This window comes from Austrofundulus limnaeus, unplaced genomic scaffold, assembly GCF_001266775.1.
Source record: "Austrofundulus limnaeus strain Quisiro unplaced genomic scaffold, Austrofundulus_limnaeus-1.0 Scaffold225, whole genome shotgun sequence".
Classification (NCBI taxonomy): Eukaryota; Metazoa; Chordata; class Actinopteri; order Cyprinodontiformes; family Rivulidae; genus Austrofundulus; species Austrofundulus limnaeus.
The window spans coordinates 590,243-609,624 of NW_013952627.1; the positions used below are offsets into that span (position 1 = coordinate 590,243).

Sequence of the window (19,382 nt, forward strand, 5' to 3'; positions counted from 1 at the left end):
AAACAGTGCAGTAGTATGAGAAYAATCTTTAACTAAATCTAAATGTAAATRCAAACTTGTTAATTATTTGGGGGTGGCATCTGGGGTGGTCAGTCAGGTACCCCTCTGGCTCCGCCCCTGGCAACATTTATAAGACTTCCACCTTAATCAGCTGTACATCCTCATCCAATGATCTGAGAGCTTAGAGTTCACCCAGTGGTTCATGAGGTGTTTAGTAAACAGAAACATGACAGCAGGCAAGAATAAAACTATAAAAGATAAAAAATTTTTGTAGTGAGTTTCAGACTTTAGAGATTTAGGACATATTAAAGTGTTAAAAATAAACAAATGAAAGAACTGCTTCCRTGTTCAGATATTTAAGTGAACTTTTGAGGTTCTGGGCTCAACCCACTGACAGGAGTAACCACTCAGTAACAACCGCTCTGAAGTTCTGGACTCCAACCAGAGAAATGTTTCCTGTTTGCTGAATGAAAATAAGTGGAAAAGTTTCAGGTCCAACATGACAACACATCTGGGCAGAAAGAAGAAAACAGAGCTGAATTTGTCAGACGACTGTACCGTCACCACCTGGAGTTTTGAAGGATTTGCAGCAAACCGCCGGAGGCCGTTTGGTTTGTTTTGCAGCTATAAATTCTTTGCAGATGTGAGCTGAGTTTTCTGTCCTTCCTCCCTCCGAAGTGAGAAATCTGAGCTACTGTTGGAGTTGTTTCCAGTTCGCGCTGACAGCGGTTTGGAGTTTTATTTTTTTTTCTGCTTCCTCGAACACAGAACGCTGCTGAGGCCCCGAGGCTCCCGCTCCAACACCCCTCTGTACCTTTTTGTAAAAACAGGATGAGAAGAAACAGCTTTTCTTTAAACAAAACTTTTATTTGGCATTACTTTTTTTGCAAATCCCCAACAGAAAAAAAAACATAAGCATCAAAGAACCACATGTACAGTATCTATTTTACAAACATTTAAAAAAACAAAATAGTAAAGATCCGTTTCAAACTCTCCTCGCTCATAAATAAAAAACCTATAAAACCAACTAATGATGTCAGACTTAAAGACGAGGTGAAAACTCATGGATCCAATCAGAAATCTGAGCCATACCAACCGCATCGCTCCGAGCACGATGGCACTTCCTGTCTGCACGAGGATGACCAGCGGGGGGAAATATCAAAAACATGAACCCAAAAAATAAAAAATAAAAACTGAAAACATTTGTTAATGTTGCAAGTCATCAGGGCAGAATTCTAGCATTCTCAGAAACTTCAAAAAATACACATAAAATACACAGTGAGAACTTTTCACAACTGTAGCCTTTAAAAGGAGCCCAGCAGTGTTTTTGCATGTTTCAAATTAGGCCCAGTTTGTGGTTCATCCACTATAATTACATTTGACTCACAGAGCTGAACAATCACTTTACTGAAACATGAGGCTCCGACCGTCTCTGGAAAACCCAGAAGGTCACTCAGTGAACTTCATGCTTGTTGAACGGTCTGGTTTTAACAAACAGCCGTGTGAGATGAGAATAAGATCAAATCAACTGGTTTATGTTTCATTTTGTCCAACAATTCTGGCCTCATTTAGTCCTAACTTTGTTCTGTTTACCTGCACTTCAAATTGTTTACCTACAAAATAATATGTAATCATTTAGTTACATCAGTCTGTTGGTCCCGCTGCAGCAGAACTGGTAGAACTTGATTCACTCTTTCACAATAAAAGTCTCACACATACACTGATAAATACTCTAAAAACTCCTGCYGGCCTGGGCTGCAGTGTGTGTTTTACTGAGGAACAAGAACAGAAGCTGTTTTTAGAAGCTTAAAACACTCAGCACATCTTTGAGACTTTTATTGTGAAGGATTAAAACTATTTCTATTAGTTCTGCTGCAGCGGGAGTAATAAACTGCACCTGGACTGGTTCAGATTAAATCTGACATGTTATTTTATAGTCAACCTAGTAAAAGTACAATCATAAACCTCAGAACAAATATCTTTGGGGTTTATATTTTTCTTTTCTTTTTTTGTTTGACTCCAGTGTTGAAACAGAGGAACACAAGTCTGTGACTCAAACGTAATGATAAACTGACAAACTGGAGAGGACAGTGCACAGATGTTAAAATCTTGTTTTATTTGACGTGAACTAAACCTTAAACCTGACTAAAGGGATCCAGCTTCACAGTGATCATTCTGTCCGTTTTATTCCTGAACTGTCAAACGTGCAAAAACCCTGCAGGGCCTCTTCAGGCAGGAACCTCTCAGTGGCAACACAAAGAAAACAGATTCAAGACAAACAAATTCAGTGTATGATGTCCAAAAACCAGGCATGGCACATCTTTAACCCTTTCAGCCTCAGCGACAGTCTTCAGTTTGGTCCTGCAGGTCACTGAACTACATGTATTTACAAACACTACAAGAACCTGACAGCAGTTTGGAAAAGAAGGCCGCCAGTGTGTCTTTTTTTTCTCTMTCTCTTCGTAGAACTGATTATCCTGCAGGTTCACTTTAATGTCTCCTGATGCTTCAACACTCAAACRTGGCATTTGTCTCTGGAGCAAAAAAATCTTCTTGTTTTGGTTCAACTGGACCAGTTTCTACGAGTATTGGCAAACAAAAACRAAACATACACACTGCTGAATTTCTCAGAACAAGCCGTCACATCCTCTCAGCTCTCACCTGGATGTCTACGCTGCCGCGAAATGAAAATCGGTGCCAAAAAACGTCTTAAATAACAAAATATTTATAATATRTACACTTTCATTAAAAAAGGAAAGATGATGCTGATGAAACATCATCATACAAACACTAAACAACAGCCAGGAGCTGAACACAGCTGGAAACTAAATGAGAAAATACACATCTGTACAGACATACCTGTGAATGTGTGTGTGTGTGTGTGTGTGTGTGTGTGTGTGTTACTGGGATCAAACTGCTGAATACTGCTAAGAAGAAAGCGTGATGTGGGAGGAATGTCCAGACTGTGAGGACGTGGTGGTCTGCAGGTCTCGTGGTCAGTGTGAGCGTCCTCGGCCTCCTCTGACCGCTGCTCCAGGCGACCTGCCGTCTGCTGCGCGGGCGGCGCTGCCGAGCCGGCTGGATTTACTGCAGAGGACAGAGCAGAGCGTCAGAGTTACAGGAAGTCACTGTCCACACAGGAAGTGACGTCTGGTGTCATCAGCTGTTTGCTCCTAAACATCCTCAGGAGTTCCTGATATGAAAACATACAATAATAAATACAGAACATGTACAAATCTACCAACAGAGGTGTAAAAGTAACAAAGTACAAATACTTTACTTAAGTTTATACTAAGATAAAAACATCCACAACTATTTATATGTTTAAAAACACTACTAAGTTAAATTTATTGTGACAGAATGATGCTATGTAGTGTTTTGTGAAAATGTAAGATTTATTTTGTTGTTTTATTCTTGTTTTTATTTTATTTTCTTTAATATGGAGATTGTTCAAGTTGAAGTTGTTTGTTGTTGTTTTTTAATAAAGGGCAGACATTTATGATTTTGTTCTTTCCGTAAATAAGTAAGTAAAGTTTATTTATATAGCACCTTTCATAGATATAAAATCATAAAGTGCTTCACAATAAAAGCAAGAAAAAATTAAATACATTTAAAAGCATCACAAAGGCATTACATTCAAACAAAAGTACAGGTAATAAACAGGTAGAGAGAAAAAAGGCACCCTTTGCATTTAATCATTGATTTATTTTGTTTTTAAAGTACTTTTTTATGTATATTTTACCATTGTTTAACCAGGCCAATCCTTTTGAGATCACAGATCTCTTTTTCARGGGAGGTCTGGGCCTGAAGGGAAACTGCAGTAGCTGGAGAAAACCCACACAAGCATGAGGAGAACATGCAAACTCCAGACAGAAAGAGCCCAGGTCCAGTGTTCTTGTTTTCATGAATGAAATAAATGAATACATAAAATAATAAGTAGAAATTTTTAGTTATCTACACTTTACTTGAGTAATTATTTGTAAGCTTCTGCTCCTTACATTTAGAAAAGATGTCAGAAGTAGACAGTAGTCACTCCTGGTTCATTTTGCCTTGTTTTTAATCAGAYTGGGAAAAAATAAAAACCTATCCAGACAAACTGCACCTCCTGGATGGAGTGAAACTGGATGTTTCGTATAATCCATCACACGCTCCAGCAGGACCACACAGACATACTGTATGTAACTGAGGTATAACAGGAAGACTGCATTCTAAATGTCTTAACATTGGTATTTAAATATAAMATTACTTTCATTATGCCTTTAGGAAAATGGTTTTGGGGGTGGTCACCTCTCAGTAAATGTGATTTGGGTAAACAGCTCACTTTGACTCAATACKTTTCACTTTCAAGACTTAAATACATTTTAAATAAAAAAAGTACTTTACTTCAGTGCCCTAAATGTCAAATAACATAATTTCTAAACTATTGAGAGCACCTGGACATAAGCCACACCCACTATAGGCAGCACTTGTCTATAAGCTGCAGGTGTCCACATTGTAATGAAATATTTACGCAGGAACATGTTACACATATGATAACATCACATTAACGTTTTTGTTCTGAAAACTATCACTCACCACAACAGTTACCTGGTCATTAGGACCTTTCTTTTCTCCGTTGACGGCCTTCAGGAGGACGGCGTCCTCGTTCTTTGTGTTGGTCTTCATCTCCACAACAATGTCATCTTTGGTGGTCTTCTCTTTGCTGCTGCTCGTAGAAACACAGAACAGACATGTGAAGCACAATGACTGACTTATTTCTAACAGAAGTTAATGATTAACAACATTTGTTCTCGTTACTGCAGCCAGGTTTTAGTTTCTCCTGAGACACTCTGTCTGTTTGAATTTGAATCTCAGAGTCACAAGTTTTTTTTATTTTTACAAATCACCTGAAAGGACTAAATGATCTCCATTCCTTCAAGAAAAGCTACTTTTATTTATACAAATTAAATCTAAAAAGAAAAGTAGAGTTGTTTATAGTTATTGTTTGGATAAAAGTCAAACAGGAAACAGAATCCTGGCGTCAAGTCAAGAGCTGCTAAACAAGCCTGAGCTCTTCCAGGAGCATGATGATGGAGCACAGAGAGGCACAGGTTTGCAGTTTCTCTCTTGTAAAAATGCTCACTGTAACAAACAAAACGTTTGGAACAATAACCACCAGTCCATCACGTAACAGCTGGTTTGAGGATTAGAGGACACGGAGAAAAAAAGCAGCAGAGAGACGACGCTCACATTTCCTGTTTGCCTGAGCGTCCACAGGGGAGCTTTCCCTTCTTGTGCAGGAAGTAGAAAACGCTGCCGAGGACGGCGAGCAGCAGCAGACACAGGATGATCACCACTATGATCACACCACTGCCTTCAACTGAAACACACACATACTTCACATTTTAATTATGTTATAAGGGAGATACTGGTTGCTTTCAGTGACAGAAACAAAACATTTGAATCTTTATCATCTTTGATGTACTGCTCTGTGAAAACAATTTCCTCAAAACTTCCCTGAAGTTTCACTTTGACTTGTTTATTGATGAAAACAGATGTTGGGGATCTACAGCCTCTAGTTTAACTTGGATCTTCCACTAAGTGGCTTCATTAGTGCAAAACTTTTCTAAAGTTCAATTGTAAAAACAAGCAGCAGAACAAAAAATACAATTTATTTTTTCTCACCCTCTGTRACCTGTAGCTTTTATTTGAATACAATTATCATTTCATTTTAATAAAGTTATGTATCTAGAAAGTAAAAGCTCATTTTCTCAAGCTGAAATTTAAGGATAAAAAGTGAAAAACAATCAGTTTTACAAGAAAAAAACAACACATTTCCTTTGAACTCCTGAGGTATCAGATACCTGCCAGTTCAGAACTGAAATCTGAATTTTGGAATCTGAAACTGAATTATGGAAGTTGTCAAACTGAATTTTTAATAAACCAAAATACAGTTTCAAAGCAAATTAATTCAAATTAAATTCCAGCTGGCACAAGGTTTATCCCATAAAATCTTACCTGTAAGGTTTTTCTTTAAAACATATTTAAAATAACAAATAAAAACTCACATTTTCTGTTATTCAGGTTACAATTTGTTAGTGATGTTAATGTTAGTGCTTCATTCAGGAAAACTACAAATAAACACCAACAGGTTTTCCTGCCATCAAACTAAGATTCAGGCTAAACTGAAACCAGAACTAATTAACTGCAAGAATAAAAAGATGTACAGCAAAACAAATCGTTTGGATGTAGAGAATAATCTGAAAGAAAAAACTAGAAAATAATAAATCATGTTAACAGGTGTCAGAATTTTGCTTATCTATATAAAATAAAAAATATAATATAAACTAAAATCAGAAAACATTATATTTAAAACCTAAAAATAGTAAAACTTAAATGTGTATTCACATAATAATGACTTTTTCATGGTCACTACTTTTTTAATTTCTGGGCTTCACAGAAAGAAACAAAAACCAGAGAAATAAAAACAAAACAAAAAAAATTAACATTCTATTTTAAAGGTTTCAAACGAAACAAATAAAGCTTTAAATCAACCTAACTTTGGGAGAAACACCTTTAAACAGTTTATTTTCTTTTCCACAAGTTGTTTCTGTAAGGTTAAATTGTAGAGCAGTGTTTCAGAAATAACCATCACGTAATCACAAAGAACGTGAGCACATGCAGAAAGAAAATGGAGCATGCATGTGCTGGTGGAAGAAAAAAAGAATAAAGTAAAGATGGATTTTCTTGGACTGATCTTTTATTACCAGATGTGAGTCACACCTGATCTCCATCACTGTCATCTTTTTGTCATCCTTTGTAGAAGGCAATCTATGACCTATTATGGTCAAAGATTTTCTATTGCTAGAGTTCCACATTGGTTTCACAGAACCTTGTGTTCCCAAGGAGTCTCCCATCATTTTACTAACCAGTCCTGCTCCTGCTTACCCTCTGAGATCTTTAAGTTGATCTGGCCACACTAAATGTTAGCTGTAATAAAAGTGAGGAACTTTCATATCATGTTGTATATTACTTGTTAGCATGTCCGAGCTAATCTCCAATAAACAGATAAACATTAGTTGCTTCATCTAAACACTTTTCTGCACCTCACAGGAACTAAAGCAGTGACTCATATTAAGCAGCAACAGCTTCTGAAAACAGACACGACAGCAGAAATTAAGGAGCAAGAGTCAACCCAAAGCAGAAATGAAAGATTTCAGAYCAGCGTCAGCAACTTTACCCGTCACCAGAAGAGAAACAGACATCACCGAAGTGTTTGGTAACATCCTAAATCCTGTAAACTCTGAGCCTCCATCATTAATTCAACAACTCATCTTATCTTGTCAGTTCTGGTGCACAAAGTAAAAGTTCTGCATTTTAGAGGTAAAAATATTGGTGTTGATGTACTTTAAATMCTTTCCTCTTTATATTTAATGATGCAGATTATGTTACTCCAGCATGGAGTAGATTAATGTCTGTGCAGACATCAACACCTCAGCAGCTCACTCCTTATTCAGGTCTTTTCATTGAGCCAAGTGTTGATGATGTAATTCAGTCTGACTACAGTCATTATTAACCACAGTAAACATTTAGGAAAGCAATAAAAACTATAAGTTTATATCTACTTTACAATGTTCCCTGCATATTTTGTTCCTCCTGCGTCTCCATGTATTCCTCAGAGCCCTGTGGAGATTTAACACTAACAACTTGATTGTTAGATTAGGTCAGAAAACATCCCATAAATTTGCCTTTTAAAATAATTCCATTGGTATTTGAATAAATGAGGTTAAAATGTAATGAGTTTGCTTTAAACATTCTGGGATAAACAAATAGTGTTTTACTGCTGCAGCATTTTATTTTATTTATTTATATTTGTGATCCGAGTATCCGTCTGATGGCTGGCGTGCCTGAATCTGCTGGTGTTAAGATTTCTCTCTCCAAATCAAACAGAATATTTCATACAGCCAAAGGCTATCCCAAAGATCCAGCAGCCCAGTAAAGACAAGCGGTGCGGTGGAATGCCTGTAAATAATGTATGATCTTTATTGTCACACACACATGAGAGCGAAAAGCGTGAACGTGGAGACAGAAGACAGTGTTTGAGCTGGAGGAAACTGAAAGGCTGCAACATGAAAGAGACTTCAGGGCAGTTTTCTTACCAGGAGAGAAGGGAGACGTTGTTGTGACCCTGGGAACTGTGAACAAGTAGAACAAGACTTAGAGGTCTGAGACCACCGATATCAACCCGACACACAAACACGCACAGGTTTTATTTAATCTGAGTGGATTATTTGCCCCGTATTCCCCTGAAGGGGAGAGGATAACAGAAAGTGATAAATATTAATATAAAACAAACATATGTGCAAAACATTCATAGTTTTATATAAAGAGGAATAAAGTGGCTATTCTTTCATTCAGTCGTACTTATTGCAGAAACAAAATTTTATTTCTTCACCTTTTATCCGCCATTTTATTTATAAATCTATACAATACCCATCAGAACCTATTTCATTATTTTAAGTTACAATCCAAAATAAATGCAGTTACCATGAAGAGAACTGAGAAAGTGATGTTCACTGCAGGAGGAGCTGCAGGGCTGAAATGTGCTCTCTGGCTTTTTAGCTGCAATAAATTATAGAATGAACTGCAGCCTTCAGTTTTACCACAAAGACTGTACAAAGATGCACTGTCTAATAAAATAATACATGCAGAAAACTAAATATGCAGGATTATTCTTCGTCAAACTCACTAAAAGCTATAAATGTACTGTGGCGGTAATAATCAGATTTATGCCAAACCTGATCAGAAGAATTCATTTAACCTCAAACATCATAAAAACAGTGAAGTCATATTTTGAATCCCACCATGAAAATCCTAAAAGAATGTTTCAGAATGTTCTGATTGATGCAACAAAGTTTTAGTTGAACACGTTTACAAAATTATGAAGTTTTCTAATGTTTTTTATTTCATGTTTGGAGCCATAATGCAGACACAGACAACCCACAGCTTTAAAAACTAAGAAAATTTTCCTTCACAGATCTTTTAATGGACCTTATTAATGCAGTTAGACTAATTGGAAAACATTCTACTCTATCAATTAACACACGTTTTTAAACTTGGGCATTAGTGAAGACGTGTTTTCACTTTAGCTGCAGTTTCTCCTCTAATCACGCTACAAGACCTTTTTTCTTTTTAATTACGAGATTAAATTTATAATACAAGAAAAATATTCTGATTAAAAAATATTGGTGGTGCTAATACCCCATCAAACACCACAAAAAAGGAGCGTAGAGAGAAAACTCAACCACTAAATGATTCAAAAACAATAATATATAAGAGAAAACATCTTTTTCTTTGTAATTCTTCTTTATTTTCCTGTTWTTGCAAATATAACAGCAGAGCTCCTGCAGTCTGTCTGTCAGGCAACAGAACGAATTATAAAAAAAACAAAAAAGTCTGGCATTAAAAGGCAGGCAGCAGAAACTAAATAATAAAAAAAATCTAACCCTAAAAACTTACTTGAGGTTGTAGTTTCATTACGCAGAGAAAACAGACACTCTTTTCACTCAAAGTTAATACATTTCAACAAACTAAAACCTTTTTTAACACCAACAAGCAGCCCTGTCAAACAACAAAAACCTACATTAAATAAAAGCTAAGAGACTAAAGAAATATTATTATATTATTATTATTATTATTATTATTATTAATTAGTGTTTACAGACAAACGTTAGTGATTTAAAAAGTGCACACAATTTCCCTCATAATTCCAGTTTAACAAAAGAAAACAACAGGTTCTTACTGGCTTTGATCCTGAAGGCCTTGACTTCGGCGCCCATGTCGTTGGAAGCGTTGCACAGAGCGCTGACGTCCGACGTGACTCTGACTGACACCATGCTGTGAGTCATGTCATCGTTCTCTTTGCTCAACACTTCCTGCCAGTTCTACAGAAAATAAAATACAATTAAATACAGACACATTTGAACAAATTAAACGAAAAGCGTTCTCAATCAGTCGCAGCTTGGAGGTTCAGATCTTAGGGTCCAGATTTGTGTTTCTGTGTGAGGACCACCTGACTGCCCACGATGCTCCAGGAGATGCTGGGTGTTGGATGTCCTTTAGCCTCGCAGCTCAGGTTCACCATCCTGCCAGCCACCTCCTCCAGCTGCACCTCCTCTTCCACACCCACCAGCTGGGGACCACCTAGAAGAACACGTTAAAATGTTTGTAACAGAACCTGTTTTAATGTGCAGATTTGTGTTAATAAAGTTTTCAAAAGCAGAAAAAGATGAACATGTGAAGAAGTTGAGACACTTTGATTAGAACTAGACTGTGAAGAACAGATCTGAAGCTGAGCACTGAAGGTAAAAGAGAACTTGGTGAGTCGGTGCAGGAGCTGACTGACCCTGGACGATGATGTGAACGGAGCCACTGGTGTGCAGGCTGGGCAGACTGGGGACGGTCACCTTACAGGTGTACACCCCACTCGTTTCATAGGTGGCATCCTGCAGGTGGAGCGTGTTCCCCTGACCCACCTGCTCCGTGTCCTGGACCACCAAAAAAACATCAAAACAATGAGCTTAAAGAAAGGAGGCAACATTAAAACCTGACTTGTGCAAGATTATCTTTAAGTAGCTGCAAAGCTAATATGCAAAATAAATGCTGCAACACTATGAGCCCATTTTCTGTGGTGGATCATTTTACTGGATGTTTCTATTTTTTTATTTATAAAAACAGCTCATTAAAAAGCAGGGAATGTGGTCAAATGAGCAAATAAAAATCCAGCTTCTCTTGCACAGGGCACCCTCTAAATATTTAATCAAAACTCGTAAGAACTAATCTGACAAGAATAAATTAAATGTTTTTATGTTTTAGCAGCTTATGTTGGTCAGGATGGCTCTGTGTTTAAAAAAACCAAATCCATGAAAACAAATTATTCATTTATGCATGTTTTGATATGAAACTGCTCTACACTTGTGAGCTTATGTGGCCAGTTTAGTTACTACAGGTCAGCACAGATAAATCAGGATAAGGCAGAAAACACGCAGAAAAAGCACGTTTCGATTTTCTGCTACCTTGTACCAGACGATTGTTGTTGCGAGGGAGGACAGAGCATTACAGGTTGCAACCAGATCTTCCCCTTTAAACATAACCTCGGAGTCTTTGGGCACGACAACAGCTGGGTCCAAATCTGAAACATTACAAAACCAGACCGAGAACAAGACATGGACACGAAACAGAGACATTAATTCAATGGTTTGAGTTACATTTTCTGTTTAAATAGTTAATCTGCTTCTGTTTTAGGTAAGGCAACATTTACAGTTTATAACGTGCTACAAACAGATATGCAGTAGAAAAAGGTTTATGAATTATGTGGTTATGAACTGAAACAAATACAAAGTCTAAACGAGGCCTTGCTGGTGTCTTTCAGGTCACAACGTGAACTCCTTTTGTTTTAGAAACCTGCACTAAATCCAGCAATCCAGCACAGCGTCCATTCATTCAAATGTTTTGATGCATCTCAGTAATCCAGGTAGAAAAAAATAATTAGTAGGTCCTCTGGACACATTACAGCTAAGACTGGTTCACCACAAAGATCAGGTTCCCTGGCACAAACAGAGTAATGTTGTGTATGCTGTTAAGTGCCAGGACTGTGATCAGTTATACATCAGGGAAACAAAACAAGCACTGATCAAAAGAATGGGCGAACACAGACGAGTAACATCATCAGGACAGGACTCTGCAGTTTGCACTCATCTACAGGCCAGGACTCTGCAGTTTACACTCATCTACAGGCCAGGACTCTGCAGTTTGCACTCATCTACAGGGCAGGACTCTACAGTTTACACTCATCTACAGGTCAGGACTATACAGTCTACACTCATCTACAGGGCAGGACTCTGCAGTTTACACTCATCTACAGGACAGGACTCTGCAGTTTACACTCATCTACAGGCCAGCGGTCACTCTTTCAGGGATGAAGATGTTCTCATCCTTGATAAAGAGGAACGTTGGCTTGAGAGAGGAGTAAAGGAAGCCATCTTTGTGAAGAAAAACCGTCCACCATTAAACAGAGGTGGAGGCCTTCGTGTCCAGTTGTCCTCCTCCTACAACGCTGTTATTGCAAGTATGACTCCGCCCCCTGTGAGCAAAACGTGTGAATCAGGGCACTAATGACCTGTCGTTAGGCTCATAGTCCTCCTTTGCATGTGAACAGACAGCATTGATGTTCGTTTGGACAACATGTGGAGGCAGTGCTTATAAGGCTGAGTTCACCTGAAACTCCTCAGACTGAAGAAGTCTCTTGGAGGAGAGACGAAACATTTCACTAAAGAAGAACCCATCCAGAGGACCTACTTAAATTTTTTTCATTCATTCAAATGTATTTCCTGTGTGTCTCTGTGTGTGTGTGTCTGTGTGTGTGTGTGTGTTGTTCCTTACAGTGCACATTGAGCTGCATTTCTCCTTTGACCTCGGCGTGACCGACGGCGCCCAGAGGTCGACACTGGTAGACGCCGCTGTCTTTTCGTGACACAGAAGGCAGAACCAACACGTCCCCACTGCTCTCCAAGTCCGCATCCGGCTCCTGAAACCACAACTCTCAGTTTAAATCAGATCTAAAAAAAAAGATAATGAGATAAAATAAAACATGCTTTCTGTGTCTTGAACATGCTGTGTGTTAAATAAGGAGCTGTTGATTATAGTCTGACTGGGTTATTTATTTAACTACATTTTTGAAGCTTGAGTTTGTAGAAGCTTTTTTTTAATAAGCGGCACTTTTTCATCTATGACTTGATTTGCTTTTTTATGTATTTTACTGTATATAGTTAGTTTAAAGAAATGAATGAATAAATGAAAAAATGAAAAATATTACAATGAATTGAATAGAACTGGAATATACGTAACTGAATTTATTGAATTATAACTGGACTTAATTAAATTCTACATAACTGGTTTGAACTGGATTCATTTTCCTGTAAAACTTCTTGAGATAACTTTAGTTGTAAAGTGGTGCTTTATAAATAAACCAGTTTGAACTGAACACACTGGAATACTGATGCTCTACTTGTACTAGTTTTCAACAAAACATGGAAATTAGGCACTGACTGGTAAGGCTTCACTATAAAAGTTATTTCTATAAGTTTTTGTTAGATGATGGAAAGAGCTGTTTGCAGTGCATATTTAATAGCTCAGTAATATAAACATTAGCTCATTCTTTAAAATTATTCAAATTAGTTATTCACACATGAATAAATTTTAAAGTAAAAGAATCAAAAATTGTAAACAAAATAAGCAGCCCACAATTACAATGTTTTATATAAGAAGAGGTTACTTTTTAATAATCCTGGATTCATTATCAAGATCAAATAATAAAATTACATTTCAGAGAACCCCCCTTTACAGTCAGAAACACAAAATACACAATAAAGAACATTAGCATAAAATGTTATTAAAGAGATCCTGGCAGCAAACTATATAACTGCCTTTATTTTTCACAAACAAAACAAAATCTAATTAATGATTGGGGAAGGTTTTGCTTTCTTATTACTTTTTGGGATTGTTAGTGTTAATGAGAGGTTTTTATTATTATTATTATTATTTAATGGTAGGTTTTTATTATCAATTCTTTGTTTTTCCAGCACATAATTGTTAATGTAATGTACTGGAATCAACACGTTGAATAAATTTACACAAAGTCTTTCATGTCGTCTAAAATGATTATTCTCTCATATCTTTGTTACAAAAACCCTACAAGTTTGGTGACTGACCAATTAGGAAACGTTCAGACAGCCGTCAGCTGAGGTTTTGTGTTCTGCACACAATGAATGTGTGTCTGACATGGGAATGGGTCTGACTCTGGTCTCAGACTCTGGTCTGGACCTGCAGGGTCAGAGCTGACAGAGTCTTCATAGACCTTGCACACTTGTGTCTACGTGGAGCCTCGTCAGCCGTGCATATCGAACTCATTCCCTGCACGTCTCTTGTGTGTCACTCATTCTCTCTCTGGGAGAAAAGCTCCTCCATTCTTACTTGTTCTCTGCTGAAAACGAAGGGCGGCGGGGGGTTGCCATCGCCCTGGCAACGCAGCTCCACGGTATCCCCCTCTTGGACCAAGCCCTGGGGCGAGTCCTTCCGCAGCTCCACCGTGGTGGTGGGGTCTGCACACACACACACACACACGCTTATTCAGCGAGCTGTTAAAGTCACTTTATACAACCATTTCTATACTGCTGACAGCACAGACTCTGTTCTGCTTCCTCTTCCACCGTTTCATACAGAACTGTTCAAACAATGAATCAAAGTGGGAAAAAACAAGACATTGTGGACAATATAGATTTGTTTTAGTTCATTGTTATAACCAAGATAACGTTTTTTTTTGTGTGTGCAGATCTACGGAAACATGTCAACAATGGCAGCATCCATGCAAGGAGTCCAACAGTGTGGATGCTTTGGTAAGCTCTGTATTTATGTTCTTTGTTTACATTCAGTGTGAACCCACACTTCAGAAAACCCTTTCAAATATTTRGACAGAAACAAATATTGAGGAAACAGACAACTCATGGTTGAACGTCAAGTTAGACGCCACAAAATCAAATTCAGAGCTGAATCTGAAAATCAGAACATTTGACTCCTTCTAGCATCATTTTTTATCAGCTTTACAGATGTTTATCACAACTGCTCTGRATGTGCTGGTTAAAACATTTCCAAACGTGGGTGTTTTATGACTAATATTCCACTGACAATGTGCAGCTTCAAGTACATTAGCATCTGTTACAGCCAGCTGCAAAATCAAAACAGACYCCATAGAAACTGCACTCATTCACCTGTCAAATAAAATCTGTATAAAATACAAATAAAAAAGCAACTTAGTGACACAAATAAATATGAATGCAAATGTGCAAAATAAAAAATAAAAATAAAAATCAAAAATTTTACAGGCTAAGAAACATTACAATGCTGTAAGATTTGTTACAAAAAAATTGTTAAAAATACTTTCAAACTACGTTTTCAGTAGAAATGAAGACAATTTGCTACTAATATAACACAACAAGTTATGTTTACCTAACTGCACAAGAAAAGAAACAATGAAATGAACAAATTAGGGAYTCGTGAGGCAGTTATGGCAACAATTACTGTCAACAAGTGATGTGAGACACAAACCATTAGTGGCAGATTAGTGGTTCAGTGTTCAACCACAGGCTTACATTACAGCCGTATAAAAAGCTGCAGGACTCACAGTGAACCGTCACGTTGACTCTGTGGGAATCCATCGTCCTGACGGCTCCTGGGACAGAGAAGCTGACCTCACAGAAGAAAAAAGAGTCCTGGTCCTCCTTGACCACCTTGTACTCCAGCGTACTCTGGACTGAGTAGAACCCGCTGGACTCCCGGGTGACCAGAGTCAGCATGTTTACATCTGCAACAAATGAACCCACCGTCACCACAAGAAAGTGTTCATTTCAGCTTTTTGCTAAGAAGAAAATCCTCTGTTTTAAGTGTTTTACATGGTGATGAAACTAAAAAGACATGAAGGAAACCCTCTGAGTGGCTCAAACTCACATCCAGGTTTGGGCATCAGTGGTGTTTTRTTCCTGTACCAGGTGATGTTGGGTTTAGGGAAGCCGTTTCGAACCTCACATGACGCCACCTGCATTGGGGTTCCATTAATAATTATTCATCAGGMAGTGAGCTTTTGTACCASTTGGTAGAAATCAAATACTGATCCTGAATATTGTTGTTTGTTCACCTCTAGATAAAGTTTGCCCACCTTAGATGGCGCTGTGTTGGTCACAGATATTCCAGTTAAAATGCCTTCAATGACTGGAGCCTCGGGACGAGCTAATCAGGGGAAAAAACTTTGTAACGGCTGCATTTTCAACAGCGTTGGTAAAAGTTTGACTCTTCTATTTCGTTATTATTTTTGTTTCTTTTCCTTACCGAACACTCTGAGGTGGGTCTTCCCCTCGGCGTTCCCAGCTGCCAGCCCATTAATTTGGCAGAAGAATTCCCTCTCATCAGAGAGCTGAACGTTCTGAATCAGGAGCCTGGTTTCTTTCTGGTCTGAGGTCACATTAATGCGGCCGCTGTAGTCTGTGTTGCGATCAATWATCTGCTGAGTGCCGTCGCTGTAGAAGATACGCATCCGTGCGCGGTTTCCTGCAGATCTCTAAAAAAAAACAGAGTCGGTCAGGACACAACTTCACTGCAATGAAACAAACAGCTTTGATTTACAATGGTGTTAAAAACAATTAATAAATAAGAGAGTGCAGCCGAGAAATATTTTCTCATTTTACAACTTAAGTTTCTGATTGGTGTATAAAGTTAGTTTTAAAAATGTGTTTAAATCTTTTATAAAAAATGTGTAACGTTTAGTGAAAATCGATCAAGAAACTAGAAATCACATGACAGTAATGTCTATTAGTCACTGTTTCATTTTTCAGTTTCAAAAGAAAAAAGGTTTGGTTGGTTTTTCATTTATTTTTAAACTAAATTATAAAATTGCAAAAAATAAAAAATGTAGTTTTTTTCCACTTTAAATGGTTAAAGCAAAGACAAGCTTTATATTTTCTTATTGCACCATTTTTTATTTTCTGTCAGAATCAAAAATCATCATGGTCTGAACTCCTGGCGTTTCTCGTTTCCACTTTACAAACAAAGGGAATTGACACATCTTATTAAGAGCTGATGTTCTTACCGTGACAAAATTGCATCAATATTCCAACTTAAGCAGAATAAAGTTGGAGCGCAGTCATAGCCAACATCTTTAGTAATGGTTTATGCTTTTAGGCARTCTTCCAGCCATGATAAACTCTTCGTATTTGTTGACTTCTGTCATGTCTGCTATTGCAACATATTAAACAACAACCATATATTTTGTTGGGATTTAGAAAACTGAAGAAAAACCAAACACTGTGAAATTTTTTTTAGTTTGATTTTACATTTAGGTTTTGAAAAYAATAAAAATTCACGGTTGTTTTCTTTTTGTGRTTTTATTTTGAAAAGGAAAAACCAAAGAACACAGGTTCTGCAAGAGAAGAGCTGGAAGACGGGCAGCGTTACAGCTTAGCTTCACTCACCACAAACCACTGGATCATGACGAAGCGGGCTTCATTCTTTGCATCGGTGAATCTGTAATGGCAGGGGATCTCWGCTGAGTCACCCAGGTACACCTCCAGATTCTCATTCACAGTCAGCTCCACTTTGCCCCACGCTGAAARACACATAGAAATGCACATAAATCAACTCCAGTTGCCCCACATTATTCACAAAMCACAGAGAGACATAAATAATACTTTAACCAAATCAAACATCCTTTTGACTGTGGTTCTGCTTATATTTGACCTTTAACTTCCACTCTCAAAGTGCTGTGTTTGGCAGACGACCGTCTTCCCAGGCCAATCTGGAGACAAGCTGCCATGTTCGTAGAATAAAGAAGAAAAGGCTTCTTGTCCACATGGCATTATATTCATCTTTCTTCTGCCCGGCTGACTGTAACCACAAACCCACATCTTGGCCAGGAAATCCGTTCCCTTGGCATCGATGGGGGGAATGCGAGCGAAGCGAGGCTCGCCAGTTCGACACTAGGCTGTCCGATCAGACTGCCAAGAGCTTTTTCAGCCGTGTTGAACTTGGCTGCTGTTCTATAGGGGCCCATTCACACCATGACAAATAAAAACAAGGATGGCACCAAGAAAAACTCTTATCTGATGTGGTTTAGAGGATGGTATAGATTGCTCTTTGTCTGACGTTGTCAGATGTTGAGATGATCAGTGTAGTGTAATCTAATGTCCTCTTTCCTCTTCAGTTTATGTCACTGTAGTTTTTCATTATCTTCTTAATTGTGTTAAACTGACATCCAAAATATTTTGTTTCTTCTTTATGATTAGAGATATAGTAAGACAGGGTGCTAATTGTTAAAAATACTTAGCTACATAATGAAGAGTGAAGGAAACAAACAAAACTACAGCTTCAGGCACAGCAATTATCTTATCATCTTATCTTTGTCTGTGTCCTGTCCTCCAAGCAGCTTCAGGTTCAGCTGGAGGTTTCTTCCTGTTAAAAGGGAGTTTTTCCTCTCCACTGTCGCCAATGTGCTGCTCAGGATCAAACACTGTGATGAAGTGATTCAACATAATCTGCTGCTTCTTTAGATTGATTGTTTTTTTGTGTACAGTGCCCTGAGACGACGTTTGTTGTGACTTGGCCCTATACGAATAAAATTAATTGAATTGAATCTATTTAGTGTTTTTGAGGTTTAGTTTTTTTTTTTGTGGATGCCAGTAAAAGCTACTGCCAGTCACTCAAAACAGCTGCACCTTTAAATGTCACCATAAAGGTTCTGAGAAAAACTGGTAAAATAATTTCAGAAAAAATATACATTTTAGAGTATCTGAAGAAATCAAATTAGTTTTTCTTTTTCCCTAACTGCACACTATAAAGTCTTACACATACTCCATCCAAACCCAAACAGTCAACACGCTGACATGCGGTCACGTGGGTTCAATTTTTTTTTCTCACAGCTTTTATATCTCCTGAGACACACCGAGCCGAGCTCCTGGGAAACCCCTCCCGCTGCGGGATACATCACTGCACGGGGTCCCGTCTACACTCTGGAAAAACTAAAAAATAAAAAAAACCTCTGATTCACAGTTATTTGTCCAGTTAAATTCCTCTGTATACGAGTTTTTTTTTGGTCATTTCACCATATTTGTAAATGTCTGCTTCTGTATACAACAGTTGGATTCTGAAAGCGAGTAGTTTATGTTTATACGTTTTTTTTTAGAAGAGAGTAGTTAAAGCAAAATGCAGCGTGTGAGTGCTTTCAGCATAAACAATCATGGCCACAAACTAATCACACAGTCAGTTCTTATGTGGAGGAGGGTAAGCGCTTCGGCCGGCAGGTTGGGACAAGAAAGGGCRACAGATTTGAAGCTGCGAACAGAATGACGCCATTTTCATCATGAAACTGCGACGATAAGATGATATCGGCGGTTTGGATGGAGCAGGCAAAGGCCTTTATGAAGCAGTACACAAAAGAAAAAAAAATCTTATGACTGAGCGTAAAAAATGTTTCACATCTAATCCAAAAAGATTTGTTACTTTTCAAAGTGCAAAACCTTGGATGAAGAAAAAACATCATGAACTGTAACCAGATATTAATGTAGGTCAGTTTAACACTGCTACACATAAGTGGGGATAAAACAGACGTCCAGCTTTTGTTTTTATCTAATAGCCTTAAAATAGAAAGAAAAACAATTAGGCAAAGCTGGACCTGTGTCCTCRTACATGTTCTCAGCGTTGGTTGAAACAGACCAAGCATGAAAAGAGCTTTAGAAGTCCAGTTGCCACCCTGCTGCCTCCATTCAGCCTTTTGCTCCCCCATCCCCCCCACTCCCCCACCT

General features: G+C 38.0%; 1 protein-coding gene across 3 annotated transcripts in view; it reads right to left on the minus strand.

Annotated features, from left to right (window-relative positions):
• Positions 1-846: 846 nt before the first annotated feature.
• The window catches only part of mcama (melanoma cell adhesion molecule a), a 43,790-nt gene continuing 25,254 nt past the window's right edge, over positions 847-19,382 (minus strand). The window contains exons 2-16 of one of the 3 annotated variants that reach the window (XM_014019657.1): positions 17,058-17,191; positions 15,919-16,147; positions 15,749-15,819; positions 15,541-15,628; positions 15,218-15,397; positions 14,011-14,138; positions 12,421-12,565; positions 11,055-11,170; positions 10,385-10,526; positions 10,052-10,182; positions 9,782-9,923; positions 8,139-8,174; positions 5,230-5,359; positions 4,588-4,705; positions 847-3,087 (exon numbers count right to left, since the gene is read on the minus strand). In XM_014019657.1, the coding sequence (XP_013875111.1) occupies positions 3,085-3,087; positions 4,588-4,705; positions 5,230-5,359; positions 8,139-8,174; positions 9,782-9,923; positions 10,052-10,182; positions 10,385-10,526; positions 11,055-11,170; positions 12,421-12,565; positions 14,011-14,138; positions 15,218-15,397; positions 15,541-15,628; positions 15,749-15,819; positions 15,919-16,147; positions 17,058-17,191 (1,793 nt within the window). In that variant the 3' untranslated portion in view covers positions 847-3,084. Of the gene's footprint in view, positions 3,088-4,575; positions 4,706-5,229; positions 5,360-8,138; positions 8,175-9,781; positions 9,924-10,051; positions 10,183-10,384; positions 10,527-11,054; positions 11,171-12,420; positions 12,566-14,010; positions 14,139-15,217; positions 15,398-15,540; positions 15,629-15,748; positions 15,820-15,918; positions 16,148-17,057; positions 17,192-19,382 lie in introns of all 3 variants that reach the window. The other 2 variants (XM_014019656.1, XM_014019658.1) reach the window with 2 other exon arrangements.